The following is a 22,704-nucleotide window of genomic DNA, read 5'->3' on the forward strand; positions in this document are numbered from 1 at the left end:
GCCATTACTAACCTAATTCTAAAAATATATATTTCCTGGTAGTGTTCTGATCCTGTGACTTTAATACCACTGACCCAGAATGAGTATGCTACCCAAATGTCCCAAATGTGCAGTTATTTGCCACACAGCTGCATGCTTTTTTCAGGTGTGGGATGGAAATTACTAAAACCAAAAGATCAGCTTTTTCATCCAGGCAATTAGCATTGTTTAAAACTAGTTCTGCAGTGCCAGATTACATATTCTCAGGGGTTACCCTACATTACATTCTTCTTATAATATTGTCCTAGTTGCCTACCTTCAGGCTGTTACTCTTCCTTATTCATATTTCTCCACATTCCATCCTTCTATTATATTTCCACCAGGTTACCTATACACGCTTGATTATTGTTCTTGGAAGCATTTGTGCACTATAGTTTCCAGTGATAAATGACTGAAAGACCAATGAATAAGTTCTGTACATTGCCGTTCTGTTCCATTGTAGTTGTTCATCGCCAGGACAGATTCATAAATGACATTGGACAACCTCTGTACACATCACATTCTCATCATCTGACGTGTACATAGCCTTACCCACAGTTTGTAGTCACTGCTAATCTATTTGTTGCCTAGATCAGTGGTTGCCAACCTTTTGGATCTTACGGACCACTAAATTCATCATTTTAAATTCTGTGCATGCGCAGGGAGCCATGTGTCACTCAAAGGGGTAGAATCTTCCCCCAGAGTGACGTGATGATGCCAGAACCTGTCCACTCTCCCATCGCAGGCTGCGACCTGCAATATTGTTGGTGGTATTGAATATATATATTTTATATATATATATATATATAATACATATTTCAGTATATTGAATATACTGAACTTTTTTTGTACTTGTATAGTTGCAGCAATATATTTTAAAAGTTGTACCCTTTGCATTTTTATGAAGGTTTTTCTAAATGAAATGTTATTACTATGTTTGATTAGAATAAAGCAACATATTTTAAATAATTGTGCCACTTCAAAAGCCTATCTGTTTCCTCTGTTTCCTCCCTACTTCCCCTAATTCCTAAATTTGAACTATGTCCACCTATGCTGACAGTCTCTTTCTAAGACACTTGTTTCTCCCACCACCTATAACTAGAAGTGCCTCCTAGGTCCTGTATTATGCCTCCAACAATTAACATTTTTACATTTTTTTTTTTTTTTTACCTACTAGAACTGGTACATAAACATCTTAAGGGTTTCTTTCTCATAGAATAACAATAATACCACTTCTACCCATCCCTAGATAAATGGACCCCCTTGCCTGGTTTCCTTATTGCCTCAGGTACTGACCTGTGACATTTATTTCTTTGGACCATTATGCTACACCCCATACTCTAAATAGTTTTGTCTCGAGGCTACAGGATAGTCACTGGTTACCTTGTGAATAACTGCTCAGGGACCCTGAAGTTTGACCTAAAATTCAAAATTTCTTAGAGAATACTTTGGTTGCTACCCTTTGGAACACCTGTGAAATGGTAATATAGAAAATAGAAACTGGCTTTCCAATCAAGACAATTTCTGCCTTGATGAATCCGAGGCTTGTTCTTCCCAATTTAGGCAATCCCCAGATCTTAGGTGGAAACCAGGCTAAGTTTCTGATTAACCAAATGTATGCCAAAAAAGTCTAATTGCAAAAAAGGCCTTGTTCATTCCGTGAAATCATTCTGCTGGGACAAGGATCAGGCAGGTGTTGAAGAAGGAACATTGTCTGTCCCTTTCTACAATAAAGCTCTGCTTTATGCCACATTTTTAAATACTTTAGTGCCACTTTAATATGAGCATTAGGGTGGAGAATACTGATCTTACCCACAAAAAGGGTTACAACTAGTGACCCCATTGGTGTGACATTCTGCAAGGGATGATAGGTATTTCAGTGTGTGACCAGGATTTGCTGCCATTTATCTACAATCCTTGTCCATTCTGAGTGCTCATGTGACTGCTTGACACAAGCACATGGAAAGTCCAGATAGCACATCTATTGAAGCATAAGTAAACCCAGAACTAACCCAAAACAATAAAATCACACTTACCTTCAATCCTGCAGATCAGTCTGTCCGTCGGGAGGTTTCTTTCATTGGGTCCTGCGTCATCCTTGTATCCGTCTTTGGTCCCGCACAGCATGGTTTCCCCTATAGATGAAAGGGCTCCTTTTGCACATGCCTGAGATGCTCAGGCATATGTAGAGGGAGCAGCCAAGACCCTACGTGCCGTATGTATCCCGGGAGGCTCTGCGCTCCCATTTATTCTTGATAGCCTAGGCGATCGAGAATTAAGGGGGTGGTGTACTTAAAAAAACACAAACAGAATTTTTATTTTAAATAGGAGTTTTGTCCACCCTTTTATATAAAGTGAAAAAGTGAAGAGTTTAGGTTTATCCAAATATACCTTATTGTTCTTTTTTCAGATAACTTTTAGTTCGACTTGACTTATAATTGAGCCTAGAAACGCCTCCTGGAGGTTAGCAGAAATGTGCTCCGAGCATGAATGGAGACTCCTCCACAGCCCAGATACAACCCCCTTCCCAGGAGCCTCTGCGAGACGTATGATGGGTGTACCAAGATGGCTGCGTAAAAGAAGCCTCTTCATTGGATAAGCACGATTCACCCTCAATCAAAGTGACGTAAGACTGGCTGTTGTGGAACTACATAAACCGAACACTGCCCCTTGACGGTCTCTTTTGCTTCATCTCCAGCAGGAGACTCTCCACACGGCTTTGTCTCTTGTGAGTGTTGCCTTTTGCTGTATTTGCACCTTATTGAAGCTTCTTTCATTGTTTGCTGACAAAGGCCCGTTTACCCGCGGGGTGGGCCGTCACTTAGTTTGCAGTGTTTACGAGCGCTATGTCATGTTTATAGGCCCCAGGCCTACATTCCGCCCTCAGAAAATGGCGAACTAGCAGAAACCGGAATTATGGCTTCTCGTTGTGTTCTCTAGTTATGGGTTGTACCCCAGTCCGAGGCTTATTAGGCCTCATTAGGCTGGGGGTAATCGGCAGTTATTGTGCTTCATGTCCGGCCCACGTGCAGGCCGATGCTGGGCGGGTGGGAGTGATAAGGCGGCATGGCTGGGGATATCCGCCTTTTATTAATGCTGTGCACACCTCGTGCTAATGTCAGGATTACTCAGATTACCCTCTGCCATCATCCAGCTATGGCTATATTATAGTAACACCCAGCTAGTTACATGAAGATTGCAGGAAAACTACCCAGGTATGATTAGACATATGGTGACCTCCATGCCCCTTTAGATGAGTGGTGATGAGGGTCTAATATCCATGGAAGCTTTAGTTTCTTATTTCTCATAGGTGCTGGTTCCAGTGCTGCACTGTGATGCCATAATTGTATGGGAGGCATTCTGTGTGCTTTTTTTGCTTGGTATTGATGACAGTGCTGCTTTGTAGCTCCTTTATTATTATTTTTATTGGTGTTTATATACTGCCAACATATTATGCAATGCTGCACAAAGTCCATAGTCATGTGACACTCAGTCCCTCAGAGCTCACAATCTAATGTCCCTACCATGGTCATGTCATTATTGTAGTCTAAGGTCAATGTTAGGGGGAAGCCTATTACCCTCACTGCATGTTTTTGGAATGTGGGAAGCAAGCGGAGTGCCCATAGGAAACCCATGCAAACTCCATGCAGATAGTTTCCTGGCTGAGATTCAAACCTTGAACCTAGTGCTGCAAAGGCCAGAGTGCTACCCACTGAGTGTACCCTGTTCCCCAAAAATAAGTGTCTTTGTTCTTGTTACATAAAATGCACTAGGCCTTCTTTTCAGGGGCTGTCTTATTTGTTCATGAAAACCAATCTGCATTCATTTAAATAGTCATGTCATCTTCTGGAACATTATCATAACTTCAATTTTCTGTGACTCCATTTCCTTTAGAACCATTCCTCCCAATTTCTCATGTCTAGTAATAGTGCTTTCCTTAAATGAGCACCTCTTGTCCATATATTTATATATTGTAGCTTATTTTTAGGGTAGGGCTTATAATTAGAACATCCTTAAAAATACAGAAAAATCATGCTAGGGATTATTTTAGGGGAACCTGGATAACATTTTCCTAGCAACCCCATACTTAATAATTTATATAGTCTGCCATACTGTTTTCCTAAACTTTTTAACAATGACAGCTGTGTTTCCTGACTGGTTCTATCTGTTTTTGCAGTTTCCCCATCGTAGCTTCAGGGGTTGCTAACAATGTCCGGAGGTCTAGATGTCCTGCAAATGAAGGAGGAAGATGTCCTCAAGTTCCTGGCAGCAGGAACCCACTTGGGTGGCACTAACCTCGACTTTCAAATGGAGCAGTATATCTACAAACGGAAAAGTGATGGTAAGTTGTAATATGAAGCGCTGTCCAGCAGCTTTTACTTTTGTACAGCACGCTGTTAAAGCTCTGAGATTAGGTTGAGTTTTCAGCCAATGACCTCTAGAGTGTCGGAAGCGTGCTAAAGTAACATGACAAGATTTTCGCTAACACCGTCAGAGCTTTCCGCTCCATGATCGGGGTTTGATAGTGATCTATGTCACACTAAATATGCAGGAAGTTTATAAAGTACCTTTAGCTGTGAAGTCTCACTAGAAGGGCCAGCAGATAAAGGCCTGTCATCAGTTCTGCATGTATTCATATTCTACAAGGTCTTGGTAGAGGCTTTGCTTTTCCATGTCAGAGCTGAGATTGGAGTACATAGATTTTTTAAGTAGGCCATTGAAAGCTTGCTTGAAAGTTTAACTTTTTCATCATTGGGCCATTCCAGTTACTTGTATATTGAAGACAATAAATGTGTTACCGATTAGGGTGCTAGGATCTCTAAAGGCAAGGTCAGAAAAGGGGCAGCATTGTTTGTAATTAAAAGCTAGTTTTCTTTCTTTTTTTCCCCTGCATGAAAATAAGTGTTGCCAACTCTTTTTAAAGGATCTCTGACATCACTGAACAGCCACATTTATGTTAATGATAGTTAAATGTACAGAGCTGCATAATACTGAATATTGAATGTAGCTAAGAGTTGCAAGTGACAAACCTGCATAATTAAAAAGTACAAAGAATGACACGGAAGAGAATTCTGCCCAATAGAGCTTTAAGTGAAATGTTACAGAAAGCTTTGAAGAAATTCAAGCATGCAACAAGGCCAGATCTGTGTGATCAGGGATGGTCATACTGGGGACATGCCGTGGAATATCAGATATTGGGAAAAAATTTATAGGAATGTGAGACTGAAGACATGTTGCAGGACAGTCAGACCTATGACCTATTTCTTGATCTGTCACTGACCTCAATCATGATCAGCAGTGACAGTCCCTTACAAATCAGTGATTAAACACTAACTCCCTGTATCCACTTTATTACATTTGATTCTTTTCTCAGTGATTTCATTATAGAAGGTCAGGGAGGAAAAAGGGGTGGATACGAAAACTTTGAAATAAGTCTAAACACATTTTTCCCCTTAAGGTATTTACATTATAAATCTGAAACGGACATGGGAGAAGCTTCTGCTTGCTGCACGTGCCATTGTAGCCATTGAGAACCCAGCTGATGTTTGTGTGATTTCCTCCAGAAATACTGGCCAGGTACTCTAAAATCCCCTGCTGTGCAATGTAAATTAGTTTATGGCATAATTTTCTTAAAATAAACCGGTTAAGTTCATGCATTACTTGTCCATGGCAACCAAGCTCTTCCAGACCTTTTACCTGATAAATCATTTTGCAAATCCTGTCCAGACTTGCATGGATGCCTAATATTTGGTTAATAAATACGCCATATTTTTGCTACCAAAATGTCTTGCTTGCCAAGAGAAATTCAACGTTCAAATTAAACTTTAATTGCCTCTCAATTGTATTTTTTAATATTTAGCTTTAGAGATAAAGGCTGCCATTTCTGACCTTTCTGTATGTGCTAGATGTCTCCAAATGCTCTATGAATGAGACCCAAGAACTGAACTCATCCCTGTCCATTCTATTCCTGCCACCATGTTCCTAGCACATGAGCTTACAAGCACGTGTGACTGGCCCCTAATTTTACTGTATATCCCTTACAGAAGGTCAATACCAAAGTTGATCAGATACCTTGTGCTTTAAATGCTTTCATTTATTTTATAAGCATAATTGTCTATGCTCCCATAAAATGCCTGTTTAAAAATGGAATCTTTGGGCAGCATTTTATATTTTTTGTGGTTTAGGTTCTCAAAGCATAAAGTAGTTTTACTGCATACAATCTTTTATTTCTTTTAGAGGGCTGTACTGAAGTTTGCTTCTGCCTGTGGGGCCACCCCAATTGCTGGTCGCTTCACACCTGGTACTTTCACCAATCAGATTCAAGCTGCTTTCCGTGAACCACGTTTGTTAGTTGTGACAGACCCACGTGCTGATCATCAACCACTTACTGAGGCTTCCTATGTCAATATTCCTACTATTGCCCTTTGCAATACAGATTCACCCTTGCGTTATGTGGATATTGCTATTCCCTGCAACAACAAGGTGAGAAGTGTTCTTCAAAGTGATTTTCTTCTGTCTCTGCACACTGTTAGAGCTTGGAGATGAGGTCTTTTCTGGCCCATGAACTTCTGAGTGTAGGAAGTGTGCTACATTGATATGGCATGTTTCACACCAGTAGTAGCACTTGTGCTTTGCTGGCATTTGAAGTATTCTTTTGCCACATTCAATAAATGCGATGTTTATGTGAATAAAAGATGTAAAATTGTCATGGAAATTTTTTTCCAAGCTGGCTCTTTTTGTCATGCAGTGTGAGGTAACTCCCTTTTCATGTTTAACAGATATCTGCATTTCATAAGGAAACTCAAGCTAAAATTACACATACACAAGTTTTTGCAGTGACATCTTTACTTCATCCTTGTTTAGACTGTTCAATCAAATTGTCATTGTCAATTGACATTCAAATAGAAAACCGCTAAAATCTCCATAGAAAACCTTACTGCTCAAAGGATCTAACTTGTTTTAGAATGGTTCTTTGTAAAACTCATATACAGGGATTTTTGGACCTTTCACTATCTGGGCTCTTAACTTTCTTACTACACAAACTGTAAATCTGTGTATTTCTCAAAATTTCCAATGCTTTTTTAGTGGACCTAGCAGGACTCAAATGTTTGAAATCAACTTTATATTTTGCTGTTCTGTAGTTTTTGTGAATTGGTATACCTAGGTAATAATGTTAAATATATCTTCTAAGTCTTCACCTGTAATATACCTAACATTCAACTATTTATTGTGGTGATTTAATCTGTTTTAGGGTGCTCATTCTGTTGGTCTTATGTGGTGGATGCTGGCCCGTGAAGTTTTGCGCATGAGAGGAACTATTTCCCGTGAACATCCTTGGGAAGTCATGCCTGATCTGTACTTCTACCGTGATCCTGAAGAGGTATGTAAAAAAAAAAAGTTACTTTGGAAGGAATAGAAAAATTAATGTGGAAAGTAGCAATCTGTATGTCTTTAGCCAGTGTTTATAGGTGTTGGGCCAGCCAACTTTCCTTATTAAAACCTTCACAAATATAACCTGCATTTTGCTGTAGGGCTTTAGGTTCTTAGCAGCTTAATCTATTTCTAAATTGAGAATTTTAAATATGTTCTTTAAATTTCTCTCAGATTGAGAAGGAAGAACAGGCTGCCGCAGAGAAGGCAACCACAAAGGAGGAATATCAGGGTGAATGGTCTGCAAATGTTCCAGAGTTTCCTCAGCCTGAAGTTCCTGACTGGTCAGAAGGCGTACAGGTCCCATCTGTGCCCATTCAGCAGTTTGCTGCCGCTGCGGCTGCTGCTGCAGAACGTACAGATCTCCCAGCAGCTCCCAAAGCTGCAGGTAATATATTTTTTTGTATGCTTTGCTTTTTCTTAAGGATAAATTCGTGGAAAACATCTCTTCAAGTGGGGATAACCCTACACTGCAAGGGTTCATTGCTTATTTCTAGGTGGTCAAAAGCTTTACCCCCATTTTCCCCTTTGCTCCTACAGTGTTGACTCAAGCAGTTTAGCAAGGAGCTAGGTAGTAAGTTAGGTTTACTAGTAGCCAGCAACAGGAAACAGTTGCTAACAGGACCTGTTTACTACTGACCTACAGCTTGCAACTACATGCAGCAGATAAAAATGAAGTGCCAATGTTTTAATAAAAAGACTTGAGCATTGTCTCATATAATTGAATGCCCAAATTATGTCTCTCTAAACCATGCTCTTTAGCTTTCCATACCAGCCTAATTTTGTTTAAAGCTGAGGTTGTTGTCCCTGCTGTTTGTAGCAGCAGAACATTATTTTGCTCATATCCTGCTAGGTCAAGTGCAACTTTTTTCTAGTTGTGACTAAAATCAGTTTGTTACCCTGCAAATATGTAGCAATTTTATGACCTTGTCTGTTCTGCCAAATAGTAGATGGTGTCATGTGGTGTTATGTTGGTATTTAATACTAGACATTTGTATAAATGCTAATCTGTAGACAAAGTTGTGTGGGCAACACTGTAATCATCATGTTAACCTCCTTTATTTATTTTTTGTAGCAGAAGATTGGAGCTCCCAACCAGCCAGCACAGATGACTGGTCTGCTGCGCCAACAGCTCAGGCATCAGAGTGGGTGGGAACAACTACTGAATGGTCTTAAAACTAACACATTCTGGTGTTACCCATGTTCAAACATCATGGTGGACTTTGAAATAAACCTGTTTCTGAGAAAACTTCACTTGTGTGTTTGTCTGGTTTTTTTGTAAGGAAATGGATGAGAGAAAGGGGTTGCACCTTGAGCCAAATGGAGGTTACTCCAATCTGACATCCTGCGTCTTTTTAAATACCCCCAGAAAACATAAACTAACGCCTAATAAGGAAGCATTAACAAAGGCAATCCATCAGCAAATTGTGTGTTTAAATAAGCAGTGTTGACGAAGTTTGCATGACCCTGTCACTAATATGGCACTTTATGGGGATCCTATAGACCTATTTCCTAATCCGCATCATCAGAAGTAGGGATTTACACAAAAAGTAGGAATAGATGACACACAATAACTAGTTGCAGTTGCACATTGCAAAGTAAAGGTGTGATGGGGTTGAAGTATAGGTGAAAATGACCCTAAAGCAGAACAAATTGTTAGAAAGGTGCCATCTTGTATTAGGTGACCAAGAACCCAGCATCTTCTAAAGGGTCTGTTTCCCCATAGATGGTTAAAAATTACAAAATGGAAGAGCAGTTTCATAACGTCAAAAATGGTGGAGCAGAGTGAAGCTTTGCGCAAAAAAAAAAAATAGGCGCTTGTGTAGAGAAATCAAGCAATTGATTTCAACTAGGCGGAGCCAAGCCTCTAAAGTGAGATTTTAAGTCTACCTATTCTAGAAAAACTGAGGAGCAGAGAGCAAAACCTCTTTAATAAACAGGAAATTGAATTGCAGGATAGATAAACTTTGGGGGGGGGGGGGGAGTACAATTTTATCCTACTTTTCCACAGAAAGATGGAGTCTGGCCTAAGCTGAGAATTTCTCTTGGCAACTAATAAAATGGGTAAAAAGTTGACAAAACAAACCCCTTAAAAGGCATGCGGTATTTATGCTAAGGTATTCCCTGTTGGGAAATGGCAAAATGTTTCTTACACAAACAAGAAACTTGTAACATTTGTTCTAGACAATATGGGCAGAGGGAGATCTGCCAAGTATGAAAGGGCAATCCTTTTTTATGGGACAGGTCTATTTAGAGCAGGCATGGGCTAACTATGGCCCAATAGGGACGTTTCTCCGTTCCTGGCCGGTGCTACTTCGAGCTGGGAGCAGCAATGGCCAGAGCCGTGGAACATGTACCCCAGATCTGAGCCTGTGATGGAAGAGTGGGCGGGTTGTGTGCAAGTGACGCAGCCTGTCCACTCTCCCATCGCAAGCTCAGATCTGTGCTGGGAGAGTGGGCAGGGTTATGCCATCATGACATCCTGTTTAGTGGTGTCATGATGGCATAACCCCACCCACTCCATCGGCCCAGCAATTTTTCAGATAGTGGCCCCTGAGTCAAAAAGTTTGCCCACCCCCTGATCTAGAGTATAAACAAGAGTATTGCCCCTGAAATGCCCAAAGTATCATGAAGTAATAGTAAAGATCTGCCGGGTATGAAACAATCATTTGTGTTGAAGAGGTCTTTCTATAGTATTACCCTTGCAATGCTTGATTAATGTCAGAGTACCATGAAAAGAGGTAATAGTATATTGTTGTCCATTTGTCATATGGTCAAGATACTCCTACACTATTCCTCACTGCTCAAAATGACTTGTCGAATAAAACGTTTACTTTGTATAGTAGTCCCAGTAAAAGTAGTACCTCATTGTTTGTGTTACTTTTCCATTTACGTTTAATCACTACTTTACTTTTTTTGTCATTTTTTTAAATAACACTTTTCCTTTCTTTTAGTATGCTAATTAAGGGGAGTGATTAAGTGTTTACAAGTGTGATAAACGTTCTGGGAAAAGTTTTAGCTTGCTCACATTTGGCTTGTGAACAAAATGCTGTAAAACTAAGTTGGAAGAATTAGAAAAAAGTCTAACTGGTAAGTTGCTCTTTTAACTCCCTGTAAATAATGTACATATTGTAACTGGAATTATGAGTGCTAGCAAGGTTGAAACCTTTTCTCATTGCATAGTGTGCCATATGTATGAACAAATGGAGCAGCTCTAGAATGAATAATGGGTGTGACTTATGTGATTGCCTTTCTGAAAACTCACATTAGATATCTAGAAAAGTGCATTGCAACACTGAAAACACTGGGTAACCATAATGGAAGACTTCTGCTCTCTGAGCTGGCAGATAATGAGATAGATGGGAAGGGTGGAGAGGCAAGTAAGGATGATCAGACAGAGCTGGGTTACTGTAGTATGAGGGAGTGGAAAGGGCTCACAGGAAAGGCCAGTCCTTTGAGCACCCAAATCTTTCCAATTTGTGTGAAGATGAGCTGATGGCAAACCCAGCCCTGGGTGTCACTTGCTACCCCTAACATCCAGGGGAGCAGCCTATCTAGCAGGAGTGGGGAAGGTAATGCAGGAAGGCCTACGCAATTGGTAGTAATATGGAATTCTATAATTGGGAGGAATAGAATCATTTCGGCTTAACCAAATGGTTTGCGGTCTCCCTGGTGCCAGACCCAAGGATGTGGTGAACATGACCAACTGTCTTGGTCCATGTTGAAACCAATGTCAAAATATCTGTTGATGGAGTGTGGTGATGCTGAGACATAATACAAGTTGCATAATGCACAAATAATTATTGGAGTTCACAATAGGTCCCCAAATGCTAAAGAGATAGAAAATCGGCTCCTTTCACAAATCAACTACACAGGTTAGGACAAGTGTAATAATGGGTGATTTTCTCTAACCAGATATTGACTTGAGTAATGGCACTGCTGGTACCACATAAAGGTGACAATGTATAAAAATACAACAGGACAATTTTGTGGTACAGTTTATAGAAGCCTCCAACTGGAAATATTGCTCCTCTGGATGTGGCATTTTCAAACAATGTGGCGCCTATTACTAATGTTCAAATAAAAGAATATCTGGGTAGCAGTGACCATAGCATGATTTAATTTGAATTGTAATTTTACAGTGTTAAGGGCTGGTGTCCATGACTTGGACTAGGAAGGAATATTGTACTCAAGGAACAAAGAACAGAAATGGGAATGTTTAACGTCAATTTCACAACCACATACTGCAAAATATTTTCCCATGGGCAATAGATTTACCCCCCTAGTGTTCTAATTCTTTCTGTATTTCCATGCAAAAAGCGTTACATTTTTTTGCATGGAAATTTATTTTACATTGTAGGCCTATAATTCTTAGGCATACCTCACTGAAATATGTTCAATATTTATTACATTTATTAATTAAAAAAAATTCTAAAACTTCCAATATAACTGTACAGTAGCATGCATAATTTGTATAAAATATAATTATATTTATGTGTATATATATATATATATATATATATATATATATATAGACTGTTTTTAACTTTTGAAGAGAGCCTTCCAATGTCTAGATGTAACTAGTCAGAGCCCCTATACATAATTGCATGTCCGCAGCCAAGAAATCCCCTACGTCATTATACTGGGTGTGTGCTGTGCGAGACCGCACTGACACTGGACTCTGCACAGGGAATCCCTCACGTCACCTTGGTGGGCATGGCCCCACACATTTTTACTTTACCAAATCTGGCCCTCTTTGCAAAAAGTTTGGACACCCCTGTCATAGAAGTTTCATAGACAGTTCCTATTGCTAATCCATTTAATTTAAGCAGAAACTTTCTTTTGCTGATTGCAACTTTTTTTTAATGTTTGTTTATGTTAATAATTATATAATCTGACATATGAAAGTCCAAGGCATTTCCTTGCTCTGTTGTAATGAATCCTAATATATTGTAACTGAAATCATTATTTTAACAGCTGTACAGTCTGAATGCAGTCTAAATTGTGTGAACATTAGCTCTGCTAGATAGAAGGCATTGCAAAGACAATTATTACTCCAGCTGCAAACATCACAGTGATATACCAAACAAGCATTGCTACTCAGAGCCACAAAAGGGAAAATCAGTGTCTGATTTTTATAAAAGTAAAAACAATGGAAATGGCTTAACATCAAATAGAATTTATTTCTGTTTCAGTAAGTTTTTTTTATCAAAGTTTTACAAATAAGGGCCATAACAAGGCAATACAAAGAGAGTTAGGAAGACATCGATCTCAAAATTGCAAACCAAAGGGCCAAACCAAACAAAAATGTTGCAAACAAAATTGCACACAAAGTGTGCTGTGTAATGATATTGTTTTGCAGAATTGTCATACCAAGATAGTATTTAAAAAATTAAAAGTGAAGGGCTAAAAGATGGAAAGAAAGGGATGGTAGTGAGATAAAAAAAGGGGAAAAGAGAAGGACAAAAAAGGGGGAGACTTTGAGGTGGAGTGGGGCATGTAACTAATAAATTCTCAATAAACAGCCATCAAAATAGCCCAGAAAGAAATGAGAAAAAAATAGGTTTTGAATTTTTTTTATTTTATTTCAGGTGGGTATAGAGACCTGAGAATCGCAGCCTTTCACTTGTTAGAAACAAAACAGGCAATTTTTGTTTTGATTTGAGTGATTCATAGTATACTAACAAGCCTTAGCCAACATCACTTTGGTGGCTATAAAAATAAAAGGAAGGCCTGGTTTACTGTTTTTTCAGCCCTTGAGGTTTTGCAGGCTTTGTAGGATGTTTTAATGTTTTTAAACCTCTACCCAGGACCATGTAAATTATTTGATAAATTAATTTTGGGATAGTTCCACCAGTTATGTTTGTTCTTTCTCACAGCCACCAAAACACTGGTTTGACACTTCTGAATTGAATTTCATTGTGGAACCATTTAACATTTACCTAGCAGTTTCTTAATGGCTTTCACAAAAGCCAAATTTAACACGCTATGGGTTGCTTGATTAAAAGGTTTATGGAGTACTGCAAGAGCACCTCTGTATTTTATCCTTGAGCAATGTATATGCATTGGAACAGGGTTGAGGAGGATTATTGTAATATACAATTTGGGCAGAAGTGAAAATTTCTAAGTGAAATTTTCTCAATCTGGCCAATCTAGGAGATACTTTTTACATAAATCCAAGCTTTCCCTAGTGAGGCTAAGAAAGGGTCATAGTTTGTATATAAAGGTATCTGTGGAAGCCATTATGTATATTCCCACATAGGAGAGACAAGTTTTTTCCTGCTGAAAGAAGAAGTTACCTTCAGAGACATAACTGGTGACTCCATGAGTTTAATGTTTAGAGTCTGCGATTTAAATTGGTAACATGGAGACCAGCTAGGGCAGTGCAAGAATTTTGTAAATGAAGTAGGATAAGACCAAAACACGTCAAATAGTTTCCTAATATTTATAGAGAACTAGTTGATTACTCGGCGTTGACCGGATTGTTTATTTATTTGCAATCTTATATTATACAAGAAATAAATCAAATAAAGCTATAATGATTTTCTTGTCTACTGTGTTGTTTCATTGTTTTTGCCTTTGATTGCACTCGGCCAATTGCCTTATATTTTCTCTATGGCATTATTACAGGCCAGAAATTTGTAAAAGATTCCAAAGAAAAGTATGTAAAATTATAAGCAAAAGGCACGCTGTCACTGAGCAATACATACATACATACATACATACATGCAAATATACCTCCGACATATAGCATAGCGCTGTACAAAGATCAGCGGTGCACTCACATGAGTCTCAGTCATATGTCTAGCATGTTTGGTTGAAATGTCTTCATGCGTTTCTTAATGATCACATACACACACACATACATACAAATATAGCTCTGACATAGAGCATAACGCTGTATAAAGATGACTGGTGCACTCACATGAGTCTCTGTCATATGTATAGCAAGTTTGGTTTAAATGCCCCCATGCATTTTCGAGTGATGGTGGAACATACATACATACATACATACATACATATATACAATTTTATATAAATAGATTTATATAGCTCTGACATATACCATAATGCTATACAATGAAACACTGAGCTGGACCCATCAGTATCTGTACAGAGGAGCTGACTCTCTAATGTCCCCCCACAGTCACACACTATTATTATACATTTATATGCATCTGACATATACCACAGCACTGTACAAAGATCAGCAGTGTCATATGTCTAGCAAGTTTGGTTGAAATGTCTCCATGCCTTTCCTAGTGATCACAAACACACATCCAAATATAGCTCTGACACAGCACAGCATTGTACAAAGATGACTGGTGCACTCACATGAGTCTCAGTTATATATGTATGGCAAGTTTGGTGGAAATGTCTCCATGCGTTTCCTAGTGATCACAAACATACATACATACATCCAAATATAGCTCTGACATATAGCACAGCACTGTACAAAGATGAGTGGTGCACGAGTGATGTTGGAACATACATACATACATACACACATACAATTTTATATATATATATATATATATATATATATATATATATATAGATAAAAAGGATGGCTGTTCCATAAGACAAGACAGATGGACGAGTTACCACAACCGTCTTAGGTTATTCCCATCTTGTTGGTTTGGTATATAGCCTGCTTGTTCCCTACCAATTAGGGAATGTTTACCTGTATTCAAGCACTGGGAAATTATTTCAGCTTGCAGCTTAACATCCAGAATAATAAGAGAAATGGGACAGAAATCAGATCAGGATACATTATCGGTTTTAAGCTTGGGAATCATGCCAATCCTGTAAGGGTATGACTGGGGCAGTCATTGTGCAGTAAGATATTAAAGGTTTTTTTTAGGTGGAGAACTAACGTGTTTACACATTTTTATAGTTAATGGCTATTAACCCTTTAAAACCAAATTGAAGATGGGGGGTTGTAAAGTTTCCAGGTAGTCCCTTTGAGGCCTAGGATCGTTTCTCGCTTCGTCATTTGGGGCAAGTCATTAGGGCAGTTAGGTAAGAGAGAGTTATTTTTCATGATATAAAACATGTTTCCAGCCTACCTCATATGTTTCTGTTCACTACACATACGTTTAACTCCTGTCAATGGCAATATCAGTGATAGAATGTGTTCTCACCGGTGAAAATCATAAAGGGGCCAGTAACTAACTTGCAGTAATCTTCTTAGTTACGTAGTTAGTGCTTTGGGCACAGAGTCCCTGCCAGGTAAATGGGCAATTTGAATGGAAACCCCACCTGTACGGTATAAGGTATTGTTGCAGTGTTTGGATGTATAGTGTCATTTCCCTCTGGAGGCCCTCTGTCTGTCTTTAAGTCAGGGACCTGTGGACCCATTTCAGTTCAAGATGGCCGATAAGTAGAGCTGAAGAGGGCTTCTAAAAAAAGGTGTAATAGTAGATGGCAAATACATTTAGGTGGCTGAGCTATATAGGTTGGAGCAGTGTGCCTGGTTCTCCATATCCTAAAGCTTGTAGTGGAAACTTTCACACTTCTGTTAAAGGTGGGCTATGTCCAAGAGGCCAAGACAATGATACCAAGCAGATGAAATAGCAGTCCTGCAGAAGAGGAGGGTGAATTTGTTTTCAAATTACTCTTGGGAGGCATGGAGCTGATTCAGTACACACAGCCTCGCCCATGCACCTAATCAGATTTGTTTCATACAAATTTTCTTACAACTTTTTGCTATAACAAATGTAGACATGTCATTTATTGGCTTAAAAAGAATCTTAATCGTAGTGCCCTATTTCTACTGTATACAATCATATTCCCTCTCCTTTTTATTCAAAATATTTTTATTGAGGTTTAACAGTGGTAAACAGTAATACACATGGAGTAGAATAAACATTGTCATATAAAAACTTCATGACAATTAACAGTGCATTTACCATAACATACAATTTGGCACATATTGGTGAACAGTAATACACACAAGATAAAATATTAATTACCATACAAAAAGTTCAATCTGCAAATAATAGTGCAATTATACAAAAATATATAATTAGACATTCAACTAAAACATTATCAACAGAAAACTCAAGTGCATATATTTTGCCTCTACATTTAAGCTTGACTCCAGGCAAATGTTAAGGGTGAACAGTGCTCATTCCTGATCAATCATTCATCAATCTGAGACTGAGGATCCTATAATTGTAAAATATGTTGCAACAAGAAATAATATTTTGTGGTAAATGGTACCAGAACTTGCACCCGAGTGTGAGATGTACCAGCTGTCCTAGCTAGCAGCAAAGTATTGTTCTTGGTAAGTTATCACGTCAAAAATAAAGCCAACTCTCTGGTCAGTGTTATTTGGGGACATTTGGGTTTAAATGGACCAATCGGTGACAGTTTTATTTACCATCTAGAAATTATTGTTAATACATTAAAAAAATGTTGAAAAAACAATTGAATGAACAATAAGGCTTGACGCCTTTCTTACCTTGAAAACAACAAGGTAAGATAGTGTAATTGTTTTATGTGAGAAGCTGTGTGTTTCCCAATGTGTAGGAGAGTGGGAGAGAGAAAAGTACATTTACCACGACTTCACTAACACTACACAAAAAAGTGATGCCTTCAATTAGTCACCTGAGCACCACAAGCAGGTAATGTTGCACTGTATACATGTTTTTTTTTTTTCATTTGTTTTTTTTTTGCCCCGACATATGTTTTAGAATAGGTCACTTAGAGTTTATTTCCTATTTATTGTACAGCGCTGCATAATATGTTGGTGCTATATAAATCCTGTTTTTTAATATTACTACTAATAATAATTCACACAAAATCTGCCGGCTGTTTAGTCATGCAGCATAGTTACTCTTACAAAAAAATTGAGGTGAAAGTTAAGTTTAGTACTATATCCATCGGACAACTTTGAATTGACATCAGATGGGACTGCTTAGTAAAGCTCACACGTAAAAAAATCTAATTCTTGAAAAAAAAAAACTGGAGCAGTAATAGAATTACCGAATATGTCCAATAGATGGCGCTCACGTTGCATTGTGATATGATCTGGACATTCAATTATCGATTACTCATGCCTGGCCTGTGTTTTGCTTGCTAGCTGTATAGAGGTCAAACATGGCTGCTCTTGGAAGTCCTCTGCACGTATATCGCAGGCTTCTGCAGGAACTACGCCATCTGCATGGCCCTGAGCGCTATAAAAACACCGCTGCCTGCAATTATATTCGAGAGCAATTCAGAAAGTACCAGGTAATGGTGATTATTAAACGGCCTGTGTGCTATTAGTGCTCACATGTGTATTATATGGTTGTAATATATGGTGAAATCTATATTGTAGCATGTAGGCTGGGGGTATGTCAGCCCTAGGAGTGATAAGGTATGCATTGTGATGTTCCTTTATTTATTGCTGCCTCCATGAAATATATCCTGACAGGACTGGTGATATGTAAGTAAGCCTTTTATTTTACCTCCACCAATGGTGTAAGCGCCCCCTATTGGCTGCGTATATACGAGTTCAACTTGCCCCATGACATAGTCCTGGACCTTCTGTAGCTAAATACACCTTTAAGGTCTGAAGTCTTGGGAATCTTTTGGGTGGTTGCCATTATAAAACATAAAAGGGTAGACAGGTAGAGACGTCTGGCTGTTCCTTCTGCGCATGCTTCTTCTCAGGCATGCATAGAAAGAGCTTTTTCCTGCAGTGGGGAAAAAAATGCCGATCTCATGCATGTGCAGTGAAATCAGCACGCCAGAATTTAGAATTTAGCCAGAAAAAGGAAGAAGATGGCAGCGTCTGGCACTCCATACCGGGATGGAGAAGAATTTGAGGACGGCGCAGGACCCAATCAGGGAAAGCTTCAGAGGGATTCAGGGATCTGCAGAAGTAAAAGTGAGTTTTTTTTTTTCATTCTAAGTTATGCTTTACAGCGCAACTAAACTCAAAGTTTTTACTTTACATAAAATGGTAGACAACCCTTTATTTTTTTTTAAGTGCAACACCCTTTTAAAAAAAATAAATAAAAAAAAAGTGTACAGCACCTTCTTTTTCTGTCCTGATTGCCGCCACTGATCAAGACAGAATGGGAGCACAAAGCCTCCCGGGATACTTACGTCACACATCCCAGGAGGCTCTTGTCAGCTTCTTTCCACGCATGCGCAGTGAGATTGACAGTCTTTTTTCCCCATCTATATCACATGATCCCTTGCCTGCACAGTGCCAGATCATGTGACACAGGAAGGAGAGAGGAAGATGTCGGTGCCGGACCAAAGACAGATACTGGGCCGACGCGGGATGCAAATGAAGAAATCTCTCAACGAATAGACAGATCTGCAGCATTAAAGGCGTGTGTTTTTTATTTTGTGTTTAGTTCCGCCTTAAGTAATGTCTGTACCCTTACCAGCGGTATCTTCTTGTTATACAGTATTCTTGTTCTGTACCTATTTTTCTTTATATTTGCTCACGCTGCACTTCTGGTATCATACACAGTTACATACTTTTTAGCCACCTATGTGGTTTCTTAGTCTGGGGGCTTGTTCTGTTCCTTGTGTTCTCCAAGCTGTTGTTCTGTAGCCATTCTGTGACATTATTTCCGGTGCGTTCTCCTTGGCATAGCCCGTTTTTAGGCTCAGGTGCAAATCACAGGGTATAACTTGGTGTCATTTAAAGCTGAAAATTTGGGGTGACTTGATGTCCAGGTAGGTGGGTACTGCTTGTTTTACTTACCTAAACCTCAGGGTGTGCTTTTTCTTCTCACCAGTGAATAGGTAAATGTGGTCATCTTTTTGCCATAGTGCTGTGCCTCCGGCTCATTTAGGTGCTTGTTATAGATATCTCACTGTGTGGTAAACATTCTCATTCACCTGTTAGTTAAGGGGCCACTGGAATTGGGTGTACTTGATGCCAAGATTGCACATTTAGAGATATATTATAAAGCAGTGAATCTGACAAACATTCTCATTCACCTGTTAGTTAAGGGGCCACTGGAATTGGGTGTACTTGATGCCAAGATTGCACATTTAGAGATATATTATAAAGCAGTGAATCTGACAAACATTCTCATTCACCTGTTAGTTAAGGGGCCACTGGAATTGGATGTACTTGATACCAAGATTGCACATTTAGAGATATATTATAAAGCAGTGAATCTGACATTCACTGAAAAGTTCCCTGGTGGAGATGCGGTTACTGCCATAGGAGTTTTCGGTGAATGTCAGATTTACTACCCTATGAAGAGACCTCTTAGACTGCACAACCCTTATTCTTCTACCATTGTCCATAGCCTTGGCAGAGATGACCATGATCTGGCATTCCACAATTCCATCACTCCTCTAGATGTGACCATTCTTTCTTGATATTACAGAGATCCTATCACAGGTGGTCCTCCTCCCCACCACATTTCTAAAGAGGATCATTCATCCTAGAGATTACACTCATCATGTAAGAGGTGGCCTAAGGAACTATTGGCCTTGTCATTTTCCTGAAGGCTATTAGTGACAATGGGTGACTTGTAACAGAAGGTCACTGTATGACCGTGTTCCAGAGCTGCTTTTCGGGAGTGACCACAGCCATATTGTGAAAGCAGCCAAATGGTTGAAAGCCTCAGTTACTTAGATCTCCGATGTCCAGGCTGCAGACCACATGTGGCTCCCAGAAGGATTGTATGCTGCTGAGTGTCACTAACCTCGGTCTCACAACCCCTTACCTCTACTTCACTGGGTGAAGAGATTTTCCCAGCTTGATGACATGAGATGCTATCATCAGTTCCTCCTGAGGTAATGTATCAGTCAATTCCTCCAATCTGTTACGATCATCCCAGCCTGGGATCTCCCGCACACTGTGTTGTGACTGCTTACATTACACATTGAGCCAAGGTTGTGAACAGAAATATTCTTGTGGGAAGGCTTTTTGGGTGCCAGCACAAGTTACTATTTTGTAGTTTGAATGTGCAAAGAGTGAGACTTGTCTGTCTGTCGAAACTTTCTGTTTATTACTGTCTATTCTTAAAAGTAAGGGGTTGACATTTTTATAAAGCATTATTAAGCTTTGTTGCCCTGTAAACTTCTTTGTATTAGTATCTTCATCCTGAAAGCAGAACCCAACATTCTTCCTGCTTTTTATCGTCATCCAATTGTGTATTATCTCAATGAGTTCTCACTGACTTCTCTGTTAGAATCCACTCTAACACGTTTGATTTGTTCTATTACAGCACTTTGCTGCTGAACTTTCTTTACAAACGATAAAACCATAATAAATAATGATGTAAAAATGTAAAATGACAGTTTTATGTCCTAATACACAAAATCTTAGAAGTGAAAGGAGAAATACTTTTTTCCATAATTGTAGAAAATGACTGCATCAAACATAAATTTAGCCTCCTTTCAAACCTGGTGCCACAATTAAATTACAATTTAAGGAACAATTTAATTACCCAAACTAAAATTCAGGAAACGCCAATGTTTCACCAAACGTTAACAGCAATCCTTACCTATCCAATCCCTAAAGCATACCAATTAGCGCATTTTTCATGGAACAGTTTTTTTCCCCCTTTTTTATACTTGCACTCTCCCTCCCTCTCTCTTTAACTATTTCATACCAAACAGATCATTGGTCTATTTTAAAGCTTCCTTCCTAATAAAGGACCCCAGTGTTATTGAGCAATATTTTAAAGTACGTTTCCAATCATTACCTAATGTTTACTGTACTTACCTGAACAAATAGATCCATTTCTAGATTCTTTGTGTTTCTTGGAATATGAACATTGTTATAACTATAGGCTTTGCTTTTTTTACTGTACCGTAGTCACCCATGTCTTTACCACTCTGGTATAACGTTATCTATTTTTATATACATACAATTTCTACTTACTCCACCCTATGTCGTCTAATAAATCTGAGCAGCGAACTATGGTTAGAAAATTATTTTACCCTGGATCCTTTTAATGCGTGTGCCATGTTTTGGGCTTGACTATCAAATTATATTGCAGGTATCAATGCACAAGATATCACTTATTCGAAAACTTTGTTATTATAATGTTATCATGTCATGAATCATTTTTTTTTTTTATCTGGCCCCTTAAATTTAGTGAAATGAAAACATAAGCATTTATGTTACCAGATACCTTACATTGAGGGCTAGCTGTACGTTTTCCATTTTACAATGGTTTCATATAATTTTATAATATGGTTTATTATATATTATATATTACTGTAATCTTTTTTTTTTTTTTTTTTTTTTTTTTTTTCCAAAGCTGATTGCATGTGTTTGAAGTTGCTAGAACAATCAGATCTGTAAAACCATGATTGGCAATACCTAAAGGTTCATTTTATTTTCACAGGTAACAAGTGAAAAGCTTTGCTTGGCTCAGCAAGAACTTCAGTTTCAAGCTTCCACTTATTCATGCCTTCTCCAAAATGTCAGGAATCACCTTTCCTTACATGAGGAATTCCATGCTAAAGGAGAACGTTCCCCTGAAGAAGTGGCTGGTCTTGTAGGCCTCAAGCTACCACAGCAACCCGGGGGAAAGGGCTGGGAAACCTAACCAAGCTTACAAGTATTGTAATGTTATAGCAAACAATACAATACTAAACCTTTTTTGTTTTTTGTACTTAATATATTAAAATGTATGTAGAAAAAGTATGGACAGTTGCTATGCTTTCTATTTTTTAATAGGAAATATTTGGTTTCAATAGAGTTGTATATGTCCCATTTTCACAAAAAAAAAAAAAACCGCTAACGGTTACACATTTTTATGTCCAAAATAAGTCAATTTTTTATGGAATACCAGACACAATGGGATGTCAAAAGTTCAGAAGGAAAGAGATGCACAAAATTAAAAATAGCTCTGTGGTTGCCGTTACTCTACTTCAGTATGTGGATATATCTCAGAACCAGCATATACTGTGTATGATAAGAAAAAGAGCTACCTTGCTGAAAAGCAGTGAGTCTCAATGCCCTAATATCATATAAACAAAAATGTTTCCTGGGCAGGTTGAATTACCCGTAAATAACACCTTCAGCTATAATTAAAGATGGGCTCCAGCCCTATCTTTTGATTTTTTGATAATTGTACATTTTGAATCATATATAGCGCCTGTTTAAGTCTGACAAAAATGTATTTGATGAGTTTAGACTTTAATTGTAACTATTATTTTGACTAGACGAATGTGTAAACTAGCAGCCTTATTATGCATAAGGTATTTTCCAATCTTTGGCAGCTTATGCAGTACTTCTTCTTTCTAATAATCATCATCATCATGTTCCAGTTACTG

General features: G+C 38.6%; 2 protein-coding genes and 2 non-coding genes across 5 annotated transcripts; all 4 read left to right on the forward strand.

Annotated features, from left to right (window-relative positions):
• The first annotated feature begins 2,616 nt into the window (after window positions 1–2,616).
• Window positions 2,617–8,703, forward strand: RPSA (ribosomal protein SA). 2 transcript variants are annotated; one of them, XM_072420170.1, is made up of 7 exons: window positions 2,617–2,746; window positions 4,196–4,360; window positions 5,477–5,595; window positions 6,256–6,501; window positions 7,271–7,399; window positions 7,624–7,837; window positions 8,525–8,703. In XM_072420170.1, exons 2-7 carry the CDS (start codon window positions 4,228–4,230, stop codon window positions 8,623–8,625), a joined length of 942 nt encoding a protein of 313 aa, XP_072276271.1. In that variant the 5' UTR covers window positions 2,617–2,746; window positions 4,196–4,227; the 3' UTR covers window positions 8,626–8,703. The 2 variants fall into 2 exon arrangements, with proteins under 2 accessions (XP_072276271.1, XP_072276272.1); XM_072420171.1 differs by having other exon boundaries at window positions 8,528–8,703.
• Window positions 4,405–4,561, forward strand: LOC140337515 (small nucleolar RNA SNORA62/SNORA6 family). The gene has a single exon (XR_011922057.1). It is a non-coding gene; the product is annotated as a small nucleolar RNA SNORA62/SNORA6 family (small nucleolar RNA).
• LOC140337516 (small nucleolar RNA SNORA62/SNORA6 family) lies at window positions 6,537–6,684 on the forward strand. Its single transcript, XR_011922058.1, has one exon. It is a non-coding gene; the product is annotated as a small nucleolar RNA SNORA62/SNORA6 family (small nucleolar RNA).
• Window positions 8,704–17,520: 8,817 nt separating the features above from the next.
• On the forward strand, window positions 17,521–22,072 carry FMC1 (formation of mitochondrial complex V assembly factor 1 homolog). The gene is made up of 2 exons (XM_072420183.1): window positions 17,521–17,685; window positions 21,771–22,072. The coding sequence occupies exons 1-2, from the start codon at window positions 17,554–17,556 to the stop codon at window positions 21,972–21,974; spliced, it is 336 nt and encodes a 111-aa protein (XP_072276284.1). The 5' UTR covers window positions 17,521–17,553; the 3' UTR covers window positions 21,975–22,072.
• Window positions 22,073–22,704: the final 632 nt, after the last annotated feature.

Source organism: Pyxicephalus adspersus, chromosome 8 (genome assembly GCF_032062135.1).
Source record: "Pyxicephalus adspersus chromosome 8, UCB_Pads_2.0, whole genome shotgun sequence".
Taxonomy (NCBI): Eukaryota; Metazoa; Chordata; class Amphibia; order Anura; family Pyxicephalidae; genus Pyxicephalus; species Pyxicephalus adspersus.

Bases quoted from the DNA above. Each gene is read 5' to 3' on its own strand.
- FMC1 (XM_072420183.1), top strand. From the start codon at position 17,554: ATGGCTGCTCTTGGAAGTCCTCTGCACGTATATCGCAGGCTTCTGCAG. The intron at 17,686-21,770 runs GTAATGGTGATT...TTATTTTCACAG, and splicing joins AGCAATTCAGAAAGTACCAG to GTAACAAGTGAAAAGCTTTG.
- RPSA (XM_072420170.1), top strand. From the start codon at position 4,228: ATGTCCGGAGGTCTAGATGTCCTGCAAATGAAGGAGGAAGATGTCCTC. The intron at 4,361-5,476 runs GTAAGTTGTAAT...TTTCCCCTTAAG, and splicing joins CTACAAACGGAAAAGTGATG to GTATTTACATTATAAATCTG. The intron at 6,502-7,270 runs GTGAGAAGTGTT...AATCTGTTTTAG, and splicing joins CTATTCCCTGCAACAACAAG to GGTGCTCATTCTGTTGGTCT.